General features: G+C 40.6%; 1 protein-coding gene across 2 annotated transcripts; it reads right to left on the bottom strand.

Moving 5' to 3' along the window:
• Window positions 1–1,800: 1,800 nt before the first annotated feature.
• Window positions 1,801–13,253, bottom strand: LOC128523660 (histone-lysine N-methyltransferase PRDM9-like). 2 transcript variants are annotated; one of them, XM_053495717.1, is made up of 7 exons: window positions 13,075–13,253; window positions 12,646–12,724; window positions 12,401–12,575; window positions 5,377–5,648; window positions 4,260–4,327; window positions 3,945–4,135; window positions 1,801–3,135 (listed from the first exon to the last, which is right to left on the bottom strand). In XM_053495717.1, the coding sequence occupies exons 2-7, from the start codon at window positions 12,712–12,714 to the stop codon at window positions 2,150–2,152; spliced, it is 1,761 nt and encodes a 586-aa protein (XP_053351692.1). In that variant the 5' UTR covers window positions 12,715–12,724; window positions 13,075–13,253; the 3' UTR covers window positions 1,801–2,149. The 2 variants fall into 2 exon arrangements, with proteins under 2 accessions (XP_053351692.1, XP_053351693.1); XM_053495718.1 differs by having other exon boundaries at window positions 1,801–3,132.
• Window positions 13,254–18,533: the final 5,280 nt, after the last annotated feature.

Raw genomic sequence — 18,533 nt, 5'->3', positions numbered from 1 at the left:
GTCCAATGCCTTAATCACTGAGCTACACCTGACCAATCATGGTGCATTGGAAAGGATGGTAATACTATTTGTATTTATGTTCAGTGACATAGTTTTATGATGGTGAAGCATTTTTCACGTATTGAAGCATTATTATTGTTTGGCATTGGGACATAGTGGTTAGCACTGTGGCCTCGCACCGACAGGTTTGAGGTTTATATGTTCTCCCTGTGCTTATGTGTGTGTGCCCTGCGAATGATTGTCACCACGTCCTCGTGCCCTAAAGTCTCCTGGTATAGGCTCCAGGCAGCCCACGACCCTGTTTACAGGATAAAGGGGTATGGACAATGAATAAGTAGACAATGAGTGATTTAGTGATTTAAATTTAAACGAATATACTCACCATGATGTCCAATAAAATTTGCACATTACTGTTATCTGCTTTCTTTCCCATTTGTCTAAGCTTTGAGATGATCATAATAGGCTGTAATTTATACAGGACAGAGAGTATGCCGCTTTAATATGTTCCTGGACCACATTGTTTTCGGTGTGATGATCTGTCGCCAAAATCACCATGGCAATCACCGTGCCAACCGTAGCAATCATGAAGATGGCAAAATAAATATTGCACTTTCTAATGGTTTCCTGTAGACTAAACACCAAAAAGGATGCTACATCCTCCAATGATCTGTGGAGTCTATGCCTGGATGGATCAGAGCTGGAAGGCAGAGGGGGACCTACACAATATTATGCAGATGCTTTCAATGTTGTGGCTGCTGAATGTATAATTATGCAAAGAGATATTTAGCACAGTTACAGGTTTAGTAAGAATACAAGAGCAACGCCAGGCATCCAAAAGAGCAGCTGGGCCTTATGTTATATTAGCTCTGGTACAAAATGGGTGCTTCGTCAAGGGTAATTTACTTTCAGATATAGACCAGCAGTGTGCATGCATGGATGGATTATTGTAGCTTTATGTATATTGAAATGATGTAATTTAAATTTTTGCTTATGAAGGCTACGAGGAAGAGAACTCAGAGGCTTGCAGTCAGAAACCCTCTGGAAAGCCAGCATACTTATGCCCCATGATATCCTCACAAAATATAGTGTAAAAATAAAAGTGTAAAGGCAAATTAATCCTGCTGGGCACAAGATCGAAATCCCACATTAAAATAAAGAATGGTAAATGCTCAAGAACACTTTTTTTAAAATCATAATTAGTTTTTATTATTGATTGGTTAATGCAAAATTGATATTTTTTTATAAATACAATACTGGGATTTATCAGAACATTCATGGTAAGATACACAAAGGTAATACGGAAATAACACAGAAAATCACCATTAGATTGGTAATAGATACCCAATAGATTTTGGGTAATGCACATAACCACACTGATGACATGGAAATTAACCAGTGTTTGATAACTTGTTTGTAAATAAACTTATATTTCATATATTTCTCCTTTTTTACCGAGACCAAGCCAGAGATCTTGGGGAACCTTAATAACCAGGTCCTTATGTAAAGAGCTATGTTCCGAAAATTTGAATTAATTTTACACTACGTGTGTTTGAAATATTCAAGTACACTTAGAAACAGTTCCAGATCAGAGTGATGTTCACTCCAGATGCTCAACTCACTGTAAGTGACCTCCCTCCCAAGAAATCATTGCAGTTATAACCTTTATTGAAGTGCTTGTCAGATGGTTCTGCTGTATGCATCATTAGACTCCAACAGCCTTTGTAGCCAATATTTTAAATATTTAAAGAATGTATGAATAAAGGAATTAAACAATGTCTTAGGATGATCTGAAACACAATATTTACATTTGATGAGTTTATTGACAAAACTCTTATTTTTATTCTAATGCTGCAGTTAAGCTGCAGCTCTAACTACAGTTACAAGTGTCGTAATAATACCGTAATAGTGTGGTGATAATTTAGCCCAATTGCTTATGATCAAAAAAAAACATTAACTGTTTTTTTTTTACATTACTATAAGAAGGTTACATATTTTGCCTTCCACAGAAAGCCGAGATTAAACAAATGAAAAATATAGTTTGAGATACAAATCCTTAGGTGAAACAGTTATAATACACTTTAAAACATGCATAATAAAGTATGTGCACTTGTGTGTTTAAATTTAAAGTCTTTTCACGCTGAGAGCGGAGTTACGGCATCTCTCCGGCATGAACGCTCTGGTGTTGTTGGAGAGTACTCGGGCGATTGAAGCTCTTCCCACACTGTAAGCACTGATACGGTTTCTCTCCCGTGTGAAGCCGCTGGTGATCTTTAAGATTACGTCGCTGAGGAAAACTCTTCCCGCACTCAGAGCACTGATACGGTTTCTCTCCTGTGTGAAGGCGCTCGTGATCTTTCAGGCTGCTCCGCTGAGTAAAACTCTTTCCGCAGTGCAAGCAATGATACGGCTTCTCTCCGGTGTGAATGCGCTCGTGTTTTTTATAAGACCTGTGGTGGACGAACCTCTTTCCGCACTGCGAGCACTGATATGGCCGCTCGCCGGTGTGGATGCGCTGGTGTTTTCGAAGAGTACTCTGCAGAGGGAAAGTCTTTCCGCACTCTGTGCAGTGATATGGCCTCTCTCCGGTGTGAGTTCGCTTGTGTTCTTGGAAAGCACCCTGTTGCGTAAAACACTTTCCACACTGCGGGCACTGATATGGCTTCTCTCCCGTGTGAAGGCGCTGATGACGGTAGAGATTACACCGCTGAGTAAATCTCTTCCCGCACTGCGAGCACTGATACGGCTTCTCTCCCGTGTGAATGCGCTGGTGATCTTTGAGATTACGGTGATGAGTAAAACTCTTCCCGCACTCTGAGCACTGATACGGCTTCTCATCCGGGTGAACGCACTGATGCGATTTGAGGGCATTCTCATGACCGAAACTCTTTCCACAGTCTGAGCAGTGATGCGTTTTCTTCTGTACGTCAATCTGAGAAGTGTCAGACCTGAGAGAGGCCTGACTACCGGAGCTTTTAGAGGGGATCTGAAGCTTGTATTTAATCCTTGCTGACTCCTGCAGTCTCATATACTCTTCGTAGTGACATCTCCAGTTGTGTTTGTCTAGGTAAATTTGAGACGCGTAGGACAGATCACATGCCGAGCAGGAAAAGACTTGCACCAGAGCGTTGTTTACTTCTGGTGAAATGAAAGAAGAAAACTATCAAAACCTTAACATGAAACGCAAGAACAAGTGATGATTATAAAACGTAAAATACATTAAGAGTTTGATGGAGATTGACTAATGTGTAAATAAAAAGACAACAACAGAATAAGTGTATTTGCCAATGGCTCTGATTGTGTGCAAATCCAAATCGCTCAGGGTCTTACCATTGGAAGGTGTATAAAAGCGCCATCTGTAAGTTCTGGGAGCACGTTCTTAAGTCCGACTTGTTCTTAAGTCTGACAAAGTGAGTATTATACTCCTTTGACACGAATATACTGTAACCAAACTGTTTTGTTACAATTAGATTTTATGCTTTTCCTCATCATGAGGGGCGCCAAGCTATCATGTAGTTCATGTGAAGGGGATAAAAAAAAGAGGGCTTTAAATCATGTGGGGAATCCCAGACTACCATTTTTGTCTCAGAGCTGTTCTCCACTGTATTGGACTGTGAACTCTGTTTTGTTGTTTAACTAAATTAGGATTATTCACGATTAGGACAGCTTTACAGGACAGACATTTTCTATCATCGTGCTCCCGGACTGATTTACTGAAACTGACTGAAATGTTCGTATATAGGGGACTACCTGTATATTGTCTTTTTTTAATCTGTAACATGCTTGTATCTTGCATATTGTCAGTAAATAATCGGTATGGTGTATGTAAATATATGTGTGTCTTTTTCTTAAGAATCGCCTGCATCCAGAACCAAATTCCTTGTGTGTGTTAACATACTCAGATAATAAATCAGATTTTTAATGCATTAGATATGAACAGACTTTACCATTCGTGGAGCACTTTTTGTTCCACAGGTAGTCAAAAGCAGGACTGAGTTCTTTGGCGTACTCCTCTTCATACCACACTAAGAGCTCCTGTCCTGGGTTAATGGGTCGACAGCACCGATACAGAATTCCACCTCGATACTGAAATGCCACAAGATTCTGTTCTTCATCATTACGAGCGCAATTCACATACCTACAAGAATTTGGCAGAAAAAACTTACAGTCAAATGAAAGCATGTGGGAGACATCAGTGAAATTATGAAGGTAAAATTTTGTAACCGTAAAATTAATGTTTAAACCATGACTGGAAAACTCACCTCATCCAATTCGCATGTATTTCACTTGTAGCGTCTATGTATTCTTCACACTGCCCCATTCCGCATATCTATAGAAAAATTAAATGTTTACTTTTCTTTAGTAAATCAATCCAAAAACAGACCAGAACAAGACACATTCCCTGTTGTGTTACCTTTTCATAAAGACAGAATAAAAGATTCCTGACTACATCTTTATTGTAGTAACAGCAGGTTCCAGGGTGAACTTAACAATAGAATTAAATTAGATCCATGTTTATTGTCATTGTGCAAACACCATATTTCTTCATAATTTCTGCATAATTTCTGCAAATTAGCCATAACATTAACCCCACTGCCAGGTGAACTGACTATCACTGAATTATTAACCACATCCCAGGAAACTGGTGCAAAGGTTCCGATTCGACAGATGATGGCTGTGAAAGGTACCTGAACACTCCTGAGCTTGCTGTGTACGGGGTTTAGCAGGTAACGAGTTCAGGGTTCCCACATCTCAATCTGATCTAGATTCTATGGGATATGCTGGAAAAACAAGTCTGATTCAAGGGGGCTCCACCTTGCAATGTAGAGCCTTGTTTCAAGGCATCAGGGCTATTTCGTTGGCGAAATATAGCTCAGTGTTTTGAGATTTTAATGTTAAGACTGATGAGTGAATATAAAGTCAAATTCCAAAGAGGAACAAGAAGTGGTGCTCTTGCTAAATAAAAGTATTCTGTAAGTACTCCTTTCAAGGAGTTTATCAAGATTAAAGTATATCTGTAAGTCTACCAAGGTTATGTTAAAATTGACTCAATTGTGAATCAAAAACCGAACTGTCAATTGAATGGGTCAATCAATCAGCTCTAATGAACACCATACACATATACACAGACCAGCCATAACCATAAACTCACCTGCCTAATGTAATGCAAGTTCTCATTGTGCTCATGAAACAGCTAGATAGAGTTTATTGTAGAGTGAACTGTCCAAGTACCACAAAGTTATTAGCTGTTCAGAAATTGTGTTCAAGGAGTCTCCGCATATAAGTGGAAACGGACACTAATTCCAGTTCCTTTCGTACAGTGGAGACATTTTGCTTCAGGTATTAAAAATCCTAATTAATAATTAATAACAAACTTACCACCCAGGAGTATCCACTGTTCATGGCTTCCTCCGTGTCTACCACCTCTCCTTGGTAGGGTCCGAAGTGTGCGCCTACTGGAACAGTCTCCCCCTTATTAAACACCCCCAGACCTGCATCAGGAATACTGGACTTCTGTATCTCTAGTCCAGGAGGAAGAGTTAGACTGGCTCGGTCAGAGACTCCAATGGGAACAGGAGTATCAGGGATGAAGAGAGGCGGACCATGAACCTCACACTTGTTGAAGAAGACGGACTTGCAAATCTCACAGTCTGGGAGTAGAGAAAATGAAACACAATGGGAAGGAATTTGTATGCTTTATCTGAGGAAAGATTGTTTTTACACAAATAAAACATAAAATTAAAAGAGGGAGCACTACATTTTATACATGACTGCATTATTTATATTCTTTGATGGGGGAAAAAATAGCAGCAATCTGCCAGACATTCGCTTCCACACCAACTAATACAGCAAAACATTGAAACACCTGTTCATTAGACCCAATCTCATCCACGATGCTCCAGGTCATATCACAAGACATGCTTCCCTTTATTACAACCATCATCAACCATTTCATATCATCTGGTCAGGTTCCTGATGCTTTTAAGAAAGCAACAATTATTCCCATCCCCAAGAATTCCTGCCTGGACCCACTGGAAATCAGCAACTATTGCCTGGTATCTTCTGTGTTTTCTTTCTAAAATCTTTGATCACTGTTTACAATCAAATGTCTCTCTCACAGAGCAACCTCAATGACAATCCGGATTCAATATGACTCATTCCACAGAGACTGCACTTCTGGGTGTCACTGAGAAGCTCTATGTTGCTTGATCAGCTAAACTGTCATCTGTTCCGATCCTCCTGGACCTCACACCAGCATTTCACAGTGTACCACAAGATTCTCTTATCTATTCTTATAAGCCCTCAAATCTGTGGCACGGCATGCCAATGAATTGCTTTTTACCTAGAAGATGGGTCGTATGAGGTGACATAGAGGGGATTTACATCTGCTTTATGCAGACAGTCTACTTTGTGTCCCACATGGCTCAGTCCTTGACCCTCTTCTGTTCTCTCTCTATAAAATCATATCAATGCATGGCTTTTTATACTATTGTTATGCAGATGACATGCAACTTATTCTCTGCTTTCCTCCCTCAGACTCAGGTTTCTATCCGGATCTTGTGATCTTGTGATCTCTCTGGACAACACTCAGATCACTCCTTCCGTTACTCTCTGCAGTCTTGGGGTAACTCTGGACAATCATCTGTCATCACTTACCTTATTTGCGCTTGTCGATTTCTTATTTACAACAGGCAGAAAAATCTGCCTATTTCTCTCTTTACAGGCTACTCAGGTGCTTATTCAGTTCCTTGTTATTTTCAATTAATTTTTTTTTCTCTTTACAGGCTACTCAGGTGCTTATTCAGTTCCTTGGTATTTCAAGACTGGAGGTGGCACACTCCACAGGTGGCACCCTATGAACTATTCAGACACTGGCATCCCATGTGGTAGAAGTGAATTATTTTCTCAGTTTATTTTGAAATAATTATGTCGGGTTGGCAGAGACACAATGAATTATTTGAGATGGGGGGCGGGGGGTGCAAATCAGTTATAAAACGTAATTCTTTTGTCTGTTGATTCATATATCACCACACTGACTCCAAAATAGATTTTTTTAGAACTATTTTTACATTTATAATATAGATGAACTGGTCGTTATCAGCTGATCAGCCTCAGATATAAACGATCTTGTACCGCGGTACCGCCTGAGAAAGCTTCCGAGTGACGCAACAGAAATGAATTTTTATAGTGTTTAGGGCTGAAACAATTCCTTGAGTAATTCGAGTAAAAAAAAAAGGATTGAGTGCAAAATCTTCTGCCTCGAAGCTTTGTTTAATTAAATTTTAAAAGCTTGCATTATGTTTTTGCGCAATTATTTGTTAACAGTGCTTTCGACAAAGTGCGCTTCCGGATGCAGGTCGCCAGTAAACACCAATGAAGAAGAAGCGCTTATGTCACCCAAAAAGCGGAAGGAGACACAAACAATTAGCTGTGTATTAATTTGATGGAACGCTCTGGTGCAGGATGCTCAATGGAAGGGAGCAATAAAATTATCAGCGAGCCAAGAGATAAAAAAACTAGCAAGCGAAAACGGTAGAGAATTGGCAGTAAATACTTATATGTTATGCCTAAGCTGTAGATTTTTAAACTTTTAGGTCTGAAAGTTTAGTTGCACAACTTAGTGTTTTTGTATAATTATTTATTTCAACGTGTTCCTTAGTTTTTTTTTTTATACTTAAAGTCATTTGAAATACCTTTTTTTGTGTCTAAGATAAGGCTTTAAAATCGCGCGGTGGCCAGAAGGACGGTTCATCATGATTCACCGCAAGCGTTGGCGCTGCAATTCGTTTCCATAATTCCGCACCAAAAATTAAACATGTTTAAGCTGCCTTAAAAACATGTTTAAACATGTTTATTTTTTGTGACAGTCCTCGCGGAAGCTTGCAGACCTTGCAGAACTCAGCAGAACGTCGGCGGGCAATCGCGGCAGCTCACGGCGCCTAAATTCAAATTCTTTTTGTCACATACACAGTCATACACAGTCATACACAGTACGAAATGTAGTGAAATGCTTACACGACCGCCAGTGACCTTAAAAATGCCTAACACCGCATCTCATCGCGAGTCAAACCGCATAGGTAAGACAGGGGTATAAGGTATTCCCTGTATTGTGAATAATGACAATGTTTATTTTTAATAAAATGCTGTATGTATTTAAAAAATAAAAGTTGATTTTTCTAAAAAGAAAACCAATCTTTACATTAATCTAAACCAAACATTAATCTTTGTTTCTCTTATATATTTTACATTGCTGTTTAATTAAGCAAGTACAAAAGTACATTTTATCCGAGTACTTGATTAATAGATTAATTTTTGGTAGAATACTCGAATACTAAAATATTTGATAGCTACAGCCCTCATAGTGTTACATTATTAAAAAAACCCAATGCATGTTAAAAACCCTAGATCTGCCTTTTTCAAACCTCTGAGCAAATAAATCTCAAACCCACTCATTACACACGCTTTCCTCAAAATACAGCGAGGGCTAATTAGTTGGAAATCGTATGCGTTAGAAGACCCACATGTCCACATTAGAAGCGTGCTCGTCGTCAAACTGAATTTTGAGACTTTGGAGATGCCTGAGGTGGTAAAGAGATGCAGTTTCTTTATAATTCTATAGGTGGTGAACTATTCCCACATCGGAATCCCGTTTGGAAGGAGTGACGTTTGTTTAGAAATAATAAAAATATGGCAGATGACAAATATGTGAAATGTTAAACGTTAAACTTTTGTATTGAAGGTTAGTGTGTAATGTTTAAATGCTGTGCTTGGTTTTATGTGAGAAAACCATTAAACCTTTATTAAAGGTAAAATTTGGGAAAAATGTAATATCAAATTGGAATGGAATTCCAATTGGAAACGATCCAAGAACCAAGATGGCGCCGGTGAAGTCGGCTGCCGTCACGACTGCTCCGACCAGATTTTCTTTGTTTTTGTTCTTTAAGTTAGTTTTTACCGTTTTAAAACCAGTCAAATTACCACCATGGGGTACATTAGTTATGATAGAGACACTCTTGTTTCTATTGGTATACAATGTACTCACAATTCGACGTTTTTAACTCCGGATCCGAGCTGGCCGAGTGAGATCCTGAGGGAAAACAAAGGACGCGACGCGAAGCGGCGGCCCCGAGGGAAACGAGCCGGCGTCAGGAACAGGCTGAGAGGCCGTGCACACCGCACACCTCTGCCTAGCATCCTGCTCGCCAACGTCCAGTCACTGGAAAACAAGCTCGATGACCTCAGGGCCAGGATAAAGTTCCAGAGAGACATTCGGGACTGCAACCTCCTCTGCTTCACCAAGACATGGCTGAACCCAGCGGTGCCGGACCACGCCATCCAGCCGGCCGAGTTCTTCTCGGTTCACCGCATGGACAGGACGCGGGACTCGGGGAAGTCAAGGGGAGGCGGCGTGTGTTTAATGGTGAACAGCAGCTGGTGCAACAGCGCGAGCGTTGTTCCTCTCACACGCTCCTGCACACCAAACCTGGAGCTACTGTCCATCATGTGTCGTCCTTTTTACCTTCCTCGGGAGTTTACATCGGTCATAATCAGCGCCGTTTATATTCCACCACAAGCGGACACGGACACTGCCTTATGCGAGCTGCATGAGGCACTCACACAGCAACAAACACAACACCGGGACGCTGCGCTTATTGTGGCGGGGGACTTTAACAGTGCCAACCTCAAACGTGCAGCGCCAAACTTTTATCAGCATATCACCTGCCCCACCAGGGGCGAAAGGACACTGGATCATTGCTACACCACAGTCAAGGACGGTTACAAGGCACAATCTCGCCCTCCGTTTGGTAAATCCGACCACGCCGCCATCTTCCTCATGCCAAAATACAAACAAAGGCTGAAACAGGAAGTTCCGGTTCAGAGGGAGGTCGCGCGCTGGACGGACCAATCGGTGGCCGCGTTACAGGACGCACTCGATGACGCAGACTGGGACATGTTCAGAAACAGCTCCGATGGTGACGTCAGCGTGTTTACGGAAGCGGTTGTGGGATTCATCGGGAAACTAGCGGATGATACCGTGGAGAAAAAGACTATTAAAACGTTTCCCAACCAGAAGCCGTGGGTGGATAAAACCATCCGCGACGCTCTGAAATCTCGCACCTCTGCCTACAACACGGGACTCGCGTCGGGGGACATGGAACCATACAAGGCTGCGTCATACAGCGTCCGGAAGGCGGTGAAAGAGGCGAAGCAGCGCTACGGGAGGAAACTAGAGTCACAACTCCAACAGAGTGACTCTAGGAGCCTGTGGCAAGGATTAAGGACAATAACGGATTATAAAGCACCAACATCCGGTATGATAAACGCAGACGTGACTCTGGCAGACGAGCTGAACACTTTCTATGCTCGCTTCGAGGCTGCAGCTAAAGAAGCTAGCGATGCTAATGCTAGCGGCGCTAACGGCTGCAGACAGGAAGTCACTGCCAGCACCGGAAGCGCGTTCATCATCACCGAGCACGACGTGAGGAGAGCCTTCAAGAGAGTGAACACCAGGAAAGCAGCAGGACCAGATGGCATCTCAGGCCGCATTCTCAGAGCCTGCGCAGACCAGCTAGCACCTGTGTTCACTGAGATATTCAACATCTCTTTATCTCAGTCGGTGATCCCCACATGCTTCAAAGAGTCCATTATTGTTCCAGTCCCAAAGAAACCTCATCCTTCTTCCCTCAATGATTATCGCCCTGTAGCCCTCACTTCAGTAGTGATGAAGTGCTTTGAACGCCTGGTCAGAGACTTCATCATTTCTTCACTACCAGACACACTGGACCCACTACAGTTTGCATACCGTCCAAACCGTTCCACGGACGATGCAATCTCACATCTCCTCCACACATCTCTCACTCACCTGGACACTCGGAGGGGGAATTATGTGAAAATGCTCTTCATCGACTACAGCTCTGCATTTAATACCATAATTCCCTTCACACTCACCACCAAGCTGGAGCACCTGGGACTCAGCTCATCCATGTGTCAGTGGATCTCCAATTTTCTGACTGGCAGACCACAGGCAGTAAGGATGGGCGGCCATGTCTCAGCCTCCATCACTCTCAGTACTGGAGCCCCCCAGGGTTGTGTTCTGAGCCCCCTGCTGTACTCTCTGTACACCTCTGACTGCGTGGCCACTACCAACTCCACCACCGTCATCAAGTTTGCTGACGACACTGTCGTGGTGGGCCTGATCACCAACAACGATGAGACGGCCTACCTGGAGGAGGTTGGAAATCTGGAGAACTGGTGCCAGAGAAACAATCTCCTCTTGAACGTCAGCAAGACAAAGGAGCTGATAGTGGACTTCAGTACAAAGCAGGAGAGGAACTACCAGACCCCCATCATCAACAGGAGCCCAGTGGAGAGAGTGGACAGCTTTAGATAACTCGGTGTTCACATCATGCAGGACCTGACATGGTCCTGTCACATCAACACCGTGGTAAAAAAGGCCCGGCAGCGTCTGTACCACCTCAGACGCTTGAGAGACTTTAGACTGCCCTCCAAGGTGCTCAGGAATTTCTACTCCTGCACCATAGAGAGCATCCTGACGGGAAACATCACGACCTGGTTCGGGAACAGCACCATGCAGGACAGACGAGCTCTACAGAGGGTGGTGCGATCAGCTGAGCGCATCATCCGCATCGAGCTCCCTGACCTGCACTCAATCTACACCAAGTGGTGCTGGACCAAGGCCAGGAAGGTCGTGAAGGACCTCAGCCATCCCAACAATAGACTGTTTACTCTGTTGCGGTCTGGGAAGCGATTCCGCTCCCTGAGGGCCAACACAGAGAGACTGAGGAGGAGCTTCTTCCCGCAGGCGATAAGGTCTCTCAACCACACCACTAGGCAAAACTAACACAATATTTTCACAATTCTCAAAATCAATCAATCAATCTTTATACATCCATGGACACTATGGACAACTCCACGCACATCACATCTACACTACATGTTCACGTTTACATTCTGGACCATTACACAAAGTCACTTTAATAACCATTGCACAAAGTCACTTTTTCTATGCATACTTGCACAAAATTATAGTTCTATGTATACAATATATTTCTATTTTCAGGTTCTATTTTTTCTAGGTAAATTTTTATTTAAATTTTTTATCATATTTCTTCTATTGATATTTATTACTTAAGTTTTAATTCTCTTTTTAAGGTCACTGGCGGTCGTGTAAGCATTTCACTACATTTCGTACTGTGTATGACTGTGTATGTGACAAATAAAATTTGAATTTGAATTTGAATGTTCATAAAATCGTGATGTTTACAGAATCACAACATTAATGGAATCTGCACCACGGTATGGTATCGGGAGGTGACTGCTGATTCCCCTGCATAGTGTGTAGGGTGGAATACTTAGTGAGAGGGTTACTCTGAGGTCTTACAGAGGTAGTCGCTGTGCTCAGGATCTTCCACTTTAATAGAAATAACTTCAGGTGTGTTGTCGAGGTCGTCCTCATGGTCGGAGATGTCCAGCTCCAGCCTCTCTTTCTTCACACGGACTTCTAACACCTCGGCCGTTCCTCCATCTAATGCCTCTGGTCTCGTGTCCTCACACAGCTGAAAAATGTATTATTATTATTATTATTATTAATAACCTATTAGTAACATAACTCATCATTAAGCGTACCTGTGAGAAAGGAGGATCAGGAGCCTGAGAGTGCCTGGAGAAGTGCGATACGTCTCCCTCTGTACTCATTATTACAGATCTAAACAAAGACTTGAGTTAATGACAACAACAACAAACAACATCTGACATTTCTATAGGACAGGAAATAACAGAACTATTTCAAAACCTGTATACACCAACAGTAATACATTGTATTTGTTTCTCTCATGATTAGTGTGAGCTGTCAGAAAAATCGGACTTAATCGCACAAATAAACAGATTAAAGACAGAAAAACACAGCGCTAAGGCCGAATCCCAAACGCCCCCTGCCGGGATAAATAGTGCACTAACTAGGGCACACACGGCATTATGTCATACTCACTTAGTGCACTTTACCAGTGAAGTCAAGGTCCATTTGGGATTTGGCCTCACAGCTTCAGATCAACTTACCTCTGTGTTTAAAGCACAGCGAGCTTTTAAATCCTCACAAAGACGCACAATATAGTGTTTTTATTTTTAACTCCATCACATCTAGCGGGAACTGCAAAACTCTGTCAGAAATGTGCGCATGTGATGAAGAGGATCAAACGAGTAGCGGCTTTTCCTCAGTAATGGTTTCTGCCGTTGGGGGGGATGTCACAAAATGATTTATGTTGCTACCCGATTTGTGTCACGCATGCGCAGATGGCGCCGCCATTTTGGACACGTGGTGTCTACGGCATCTCCAGGCGGACAAAATACAAAATCACTGCTGCAGCACTGATTTTTAATTTCCCAAAGTTAAATGTAAAATTTACCAACATATTATTAATATCGCAGAGATAGAAACAAAACAGTAAAGGAGAATGTCTTTTGAATGGTACTCACACACACACACACACACACACACACAATAAGTATCATATTACCATAAATTTAATCGGTTGCTGAGCCGTGTTCTTAAAGTAAAATTTCGTATTGCGAAACGCATTTTTGCATTGGAAATAATGTAAATACAGATAATCTGTTTCAACCACTCAAAAATATCAATATTAGCAATTTCCAACACTATAATTATGTTTTGCATAAAACAAATAAAAAATACATTAAAAAAAGACCTGTAACTGAAAAAATAATCTAAAATAAACAGTTGTTGTATACTTCATAATCTGCTCCCAAACGAGGAATAATCAATCAGTTGTGCTTTGCTTCCTTGTTCTATGACAAGGGTCCACGGTACTTATATTGCTATAACTTTAAAACAAGCTTTAGAATTAGCTTTAATGCAAGTGTTAATGTGTTAAATGAGACATGATGACTGTTCCAACGTTTTTGTTTATATCGTATAGGTCAGGTGTTGAACTTCTTTAAACAATACCCAGGCCATCCACATGGCAGACGAGAAACCTACCCGCTGAGAATTTAAAATTATCCTTGACTGAAAAATTTATTTGGGCATCTTGTAAAGATCCAGGCCAATTTAACTGAAACAGCGTACATACAATCAAAGAAATGCCTATATAATTAAGCTGTCCTGGGTTTTTTTTATCAGAGTGTGCAGGGATCCAGCATTATCTAGCAACCTAACCATGATTCAGTGTCAGCTGACCAGCCCTAGCAAGCATGAAGTAAGAGGTGGATAAAGCAGGTGTTTTTAAAGCAGGCTGGCAGCAACCGGCCTGTAAATGGGCAAAGCGTGGCAAAATGTAATGATGACAGAGGTAAAATGTAAAAGACTGATGATGGAAGATGGAAGGACAGTGGTTAGATTAGCGATGCTCTACAGCTAAATTCGACTAAATTCAATACACAAAATATAAAGTAATCCCTAAACATACCAAACTTAAGAGTTTAAGAGTTAAAAGAATACAGGGAGAAGGCAAAAAAATTGAATTTAGCACAGGTGTGAATCTATTAAAAAGGCGGCAGAAATTCAGATGATAAAAACAAATCAAGGAATAACAGACAGTGGCACATAAACAAGGGGAACAACAAGCCAAATTTATGGCAGATGTAATAAATTGTTCATCAGACTAAAACAATAAGAAAAAAATATGGTAAACAGCCATAAAAACATCTGGGACAGACAGATTAAGCTGAGAAAAAAGTTATCAAAAGATTAAATGGAAGAGCACTCAACACATAAGTCTGAAACAGTCATGATATTGTTAAAGCAAATTACATGTATACCAGAGACACGGCTAAAAGCAAAATTTAATAGAGATGGCAGTGGTGTAATAGTGGAGGATTTTAGCATGAACAAAGATTTTTCTATTTGTAAATAATGGTGAGGGAACTAGATATAATATCACTCGCATTACAGAATGTGCAATAGACTTAATCTTTTGCAATTGAAGGTATATGCACATAAGAGACATTAAATCCCTCCACGATCCAATAATAATTAAGAGTGGTATAAATAATCAGCAAGAGACGGAAATGAGAATACAGAGACAGATCATATAAAATGTTGAGTGGGAAAAATATATACAAATATAGAAAAAAGACATGAGGAAGAGTCATTAGGTAACAATAATCAAGTAAACGTAGTAGATGAAAAACAAAATAAATAATATTATTGACAAAACAGCATGAGGAACCACAGTCATAAAAACGGGTAATAAAAAAATGATAATTAAAAAAAAATGTGTACCACAGTGGAAATAGATATTCATGTTGGAAATAGAAACATAGCATTTAAACAATTTAAAAAATAAAATTAAATAATTATAGGAAAGCCCAAGAAATAGTCAGAATAAAAATAATGGAGCTAGTAAATACTGAGACGTTGATGAGGAAAAATAATGGAGTAAAAAATGTAAAAGTGAATTTCCAGTACTACAATGTAATAAACATATGGCAATTAGTGATAAATAGAAAACAGAGACTTTTGCCAAGTCACTTGCCAAAATGTATAGCTCAGAAAACAAACCCAGTGCGATTAGACAGAATGTGGAAAACACAAGAACTCAATACAAGAAAACAAGAAAAAAAACAGTGTGATATTCACAATTCACAAAAAACGAGTTAATATAAGCAATAGTAAAAACATGACAAATACCACCAGCAAGAGATGACATCTGCTACAAAATGCGCTTGCATACGACAGAGAAATAATTTTCTTCTGACGGTGTTAGTAATAACTTCACTAACAAAGTAAGAGCATTAGTGCAGACAGATATCAATCCCCAACTAAAGCATTAGAGCCCTCAGAAAAGGGAGAGTGGGTAATGACTCAATAAGATAATTATGCAGTCAAAGCTAACACTGTGGCTGACCCACAGGACCCCCCCCCCTGCTCTGCGCTTCACATGTCCAACAGATTTGTCTTAACATATGTTTTCTAAAATAGTAGACATTGCTGAAGTTAACAATAGATGCAATTGTCAGTCAGAGGTTAGTAAAAGTAATTTTGTAGAGGTGGTGACATGGCTTATAGCAGGATAAGGTCATTAAACTGCTGGATGTCCAGGTGGTGCCCTAGAACCAGTGTGGACAAACTTTTTACGGCAAGACGGCGTCAATCCCACTTGGGCCAATGCTGCTCTCATTTCTTGCAGCATAGCTCATAGTATCAGAACAGGCCTAGTTAATCAGTGACTACCCCAGGGACAGGCCAGGGAGCAGACAAACAGGCTAAAACCATTGAGTCTGCTAGCTGCATGCAGTCAATCGAGTCATATTTGCCATATTTAAAACTGTGTCTGTTACCCTAGCAAAACTAAGGAAATTAAGAAGGAATCTGTTTTAGTAATCTAATCAACATAAAATTGGATTATACTGAATGCACAGCCAGCACCACTGATCTGAAGCGCAGACTATTTAATAAAATAAAAAAAAACGCTTGGAAATTAGAACGCAAAATGTCAAACTAAATTGTTAGTATTCCAAATAACATGGGAGGAGAGCATCCTGAACAATAAAAAAAGCTCTCAGTGATGCTAGAGCATTGTATTTTTTCACTCTTATTGAAAACGATAAAAATAATCCTAGGTTTTTATGTAATACCTTAGCTAAATTAACTAGAAAAAAGATCACTGCAAAAATCTCTACAGCAACAACATATAGCAGTAAAAACTTCATGAACAAAATCATAAATAAATATCATAAATATTAGGCAAAAAAATCGGGCTTTGAAGACAGAGACACTTGTTAAAATAGAAAATGACCTACTATGCCAGGTTGCGTCACTATACTTGTGTTACTCGACCTCAATGCAGCTTTTGACATTATTGATTATAGTATTCTTCAGCACTTGTTGAAGTAGTAAATGACCTCCAATTGGCCTCTGATCAGGGTTGGGTCACTATACTTGTCTTACTCGACCTCAGTGCCCTTTTGACACTATTGATCAAAGTATTCTTCTTCACAGATTAGAAAATCTAGTAGGAATTAAGGGAACGGCCCTCTCGTGGCTCAGATCCTATTTGACTGATAGTTATCAGTTTGTAGATTTAAATGGTGATCATTCTGCATGTTCTAAAGTGGAGTTTGGTGTTCCACAGGGTCCAGTTTTACGACCACTGCTTTTTTCTGTTTACATGCTTCCTCTGGGCAACATAATTTGTAAGCATGGTATTAGTTTTCCTTGGTATGCTGGTGACACACAGTTGTACATCTCAGCAAAACCAGATGAGAAAAAACAGCTTATTAAAGTTGAGCAATGTGTGCAGGACATAAGAGATTGGGTGTTTATTGACTTCCTTCTGCTTAATCCTGATAAGACAGAATTTATAGGACCAGAAGCAGCTAGAAGCAAGCTTTCTGATCACACTGTAACTTTAAATGGCCTTTCTGTTCCATCAAGTGCAACAGTAAAATACCTCAGTGTGATTATAGATCCCAGCCGTTTATTCGAAGCACATGTAGATAATATTACCAGGATAGCATTCTTTCACCCCAAAAATATTGGCAAGATAAGAAATATATGACCATAGGGCATATCGGTCAATGCCCGCCGGGGGATGCACATTTTTGGGCTGATGCACATTTTTGGTCAGTCATAATTTAATATTTAAAAAAAAGTTTATTAGGCCAATTTATTTATTACCGCAACGGTAGTGTATCTGAGACACAAATCGCAGCCCATTGGTTGACTGTCTTAAAGGACATTAAACTAGTCCAATGAAATCTCAGGCCACGCCCTGCCTCCCGCCTGGCCAGCCCTCATCTCCCCTTGACAAAGTCTGCTATTTAGAGTTCGACCGGAGTTTGAGATGAGTCCGTCTATAACAATGGATAAACCAGAAAAAGAGAGAAAAGAGTAAGGGCGGGGGGGGTGCAGAGAAGCTGCGGGAGAAAAGACGCAAAAGCCTACAAGTGGAAGCAGCAAAATGTGCGAAAATCATTTTATGTGCGGAAATAATTTTTTACCAAGGTTATTTGCCTTCATGCAGGTTACTGTGGTTTAATGTTTAAAACAAAACAGTAAGCGCATATATCCTTTAATGTGTAATATGCCTTAGCATATTGTTTAAATAATCATGGTGGGCCGCTAAGGCCAAAAATGCTGTTTTTTTGGTCCCAGTCCAGCCCTGCCTCTAGGTTGGACTATTGTAACGCCTTACTGTCTGGTTGTTCAACTAGGTGTATAAAGCAAGAGTCCTCACTAGAACCAGAAGATACGAGCACATCACCCCTATCTTATCCACACTGCATTGGCTCCCTGTGAAATTTTGCATTGATTTTAAAATACTAATATTGACGTATAAAGCATTCAATGGTCCTGGCCGCAGTATCTGAGTGAACTGCTTGTGTATACGATCCGCCACACCTACTTCGATCAAACTATGCAGGCTGCTTGTCAGTACCACATATTATGAAAACTACAGCAGGGGGCAGAGCTTGTTCTTACAAAGCCCCAAAGTTATAGCATAATCTTCCAATTAATGTTCGGAACTCAGACACATTCTTAGTGTTTAAGTCCAGAC

The sequence above is a fragment of the Clarias gariepinus genome, chromosome 5 (assembly GCF_024256425.1).
Source record: "Clarias gariepinus isolate MV-2021 ecotype Netherlands chromosome 5, CGAR_prim_01v2, whole genome shotgun sequence".
Classification (NCBI taxonomy): domain Eukaryota; kingdom Metazoa; phylum Chordata; class Actinopteri; order Siluriformes; family Clariidae; genus Clarias; species Clarias gariepinus.
The sequence above is the reverse complement of the archived record's forward strand: the minus strand, read 5'-3'. Positions and strand labels throughout refer to the sequence as shown.

Coding starts and splice junctions, on each gene's coding strand:
- LOC128523660 (XM_053495717.1), bottom strand. CDS start 12,714: ATGAGTACAGAGGGAGACGTATCGCACTTCTCCAGGCACTCTCAGGCT. Junction 5,649..12,400: donor TGAGCACAGCGACTACCTCT/GTAAGACCTCAG, acceptor CTCTACTCCCAG/ACTGTGAGATTTGCAAGTCC. Junction 3,136..3,944: donor CAAAAAGTGCTCCACGAATG/GTAAAGTCTGTT, acceptor TCATTTCACCAG/AAGTAAACAACGCTCTGGTG.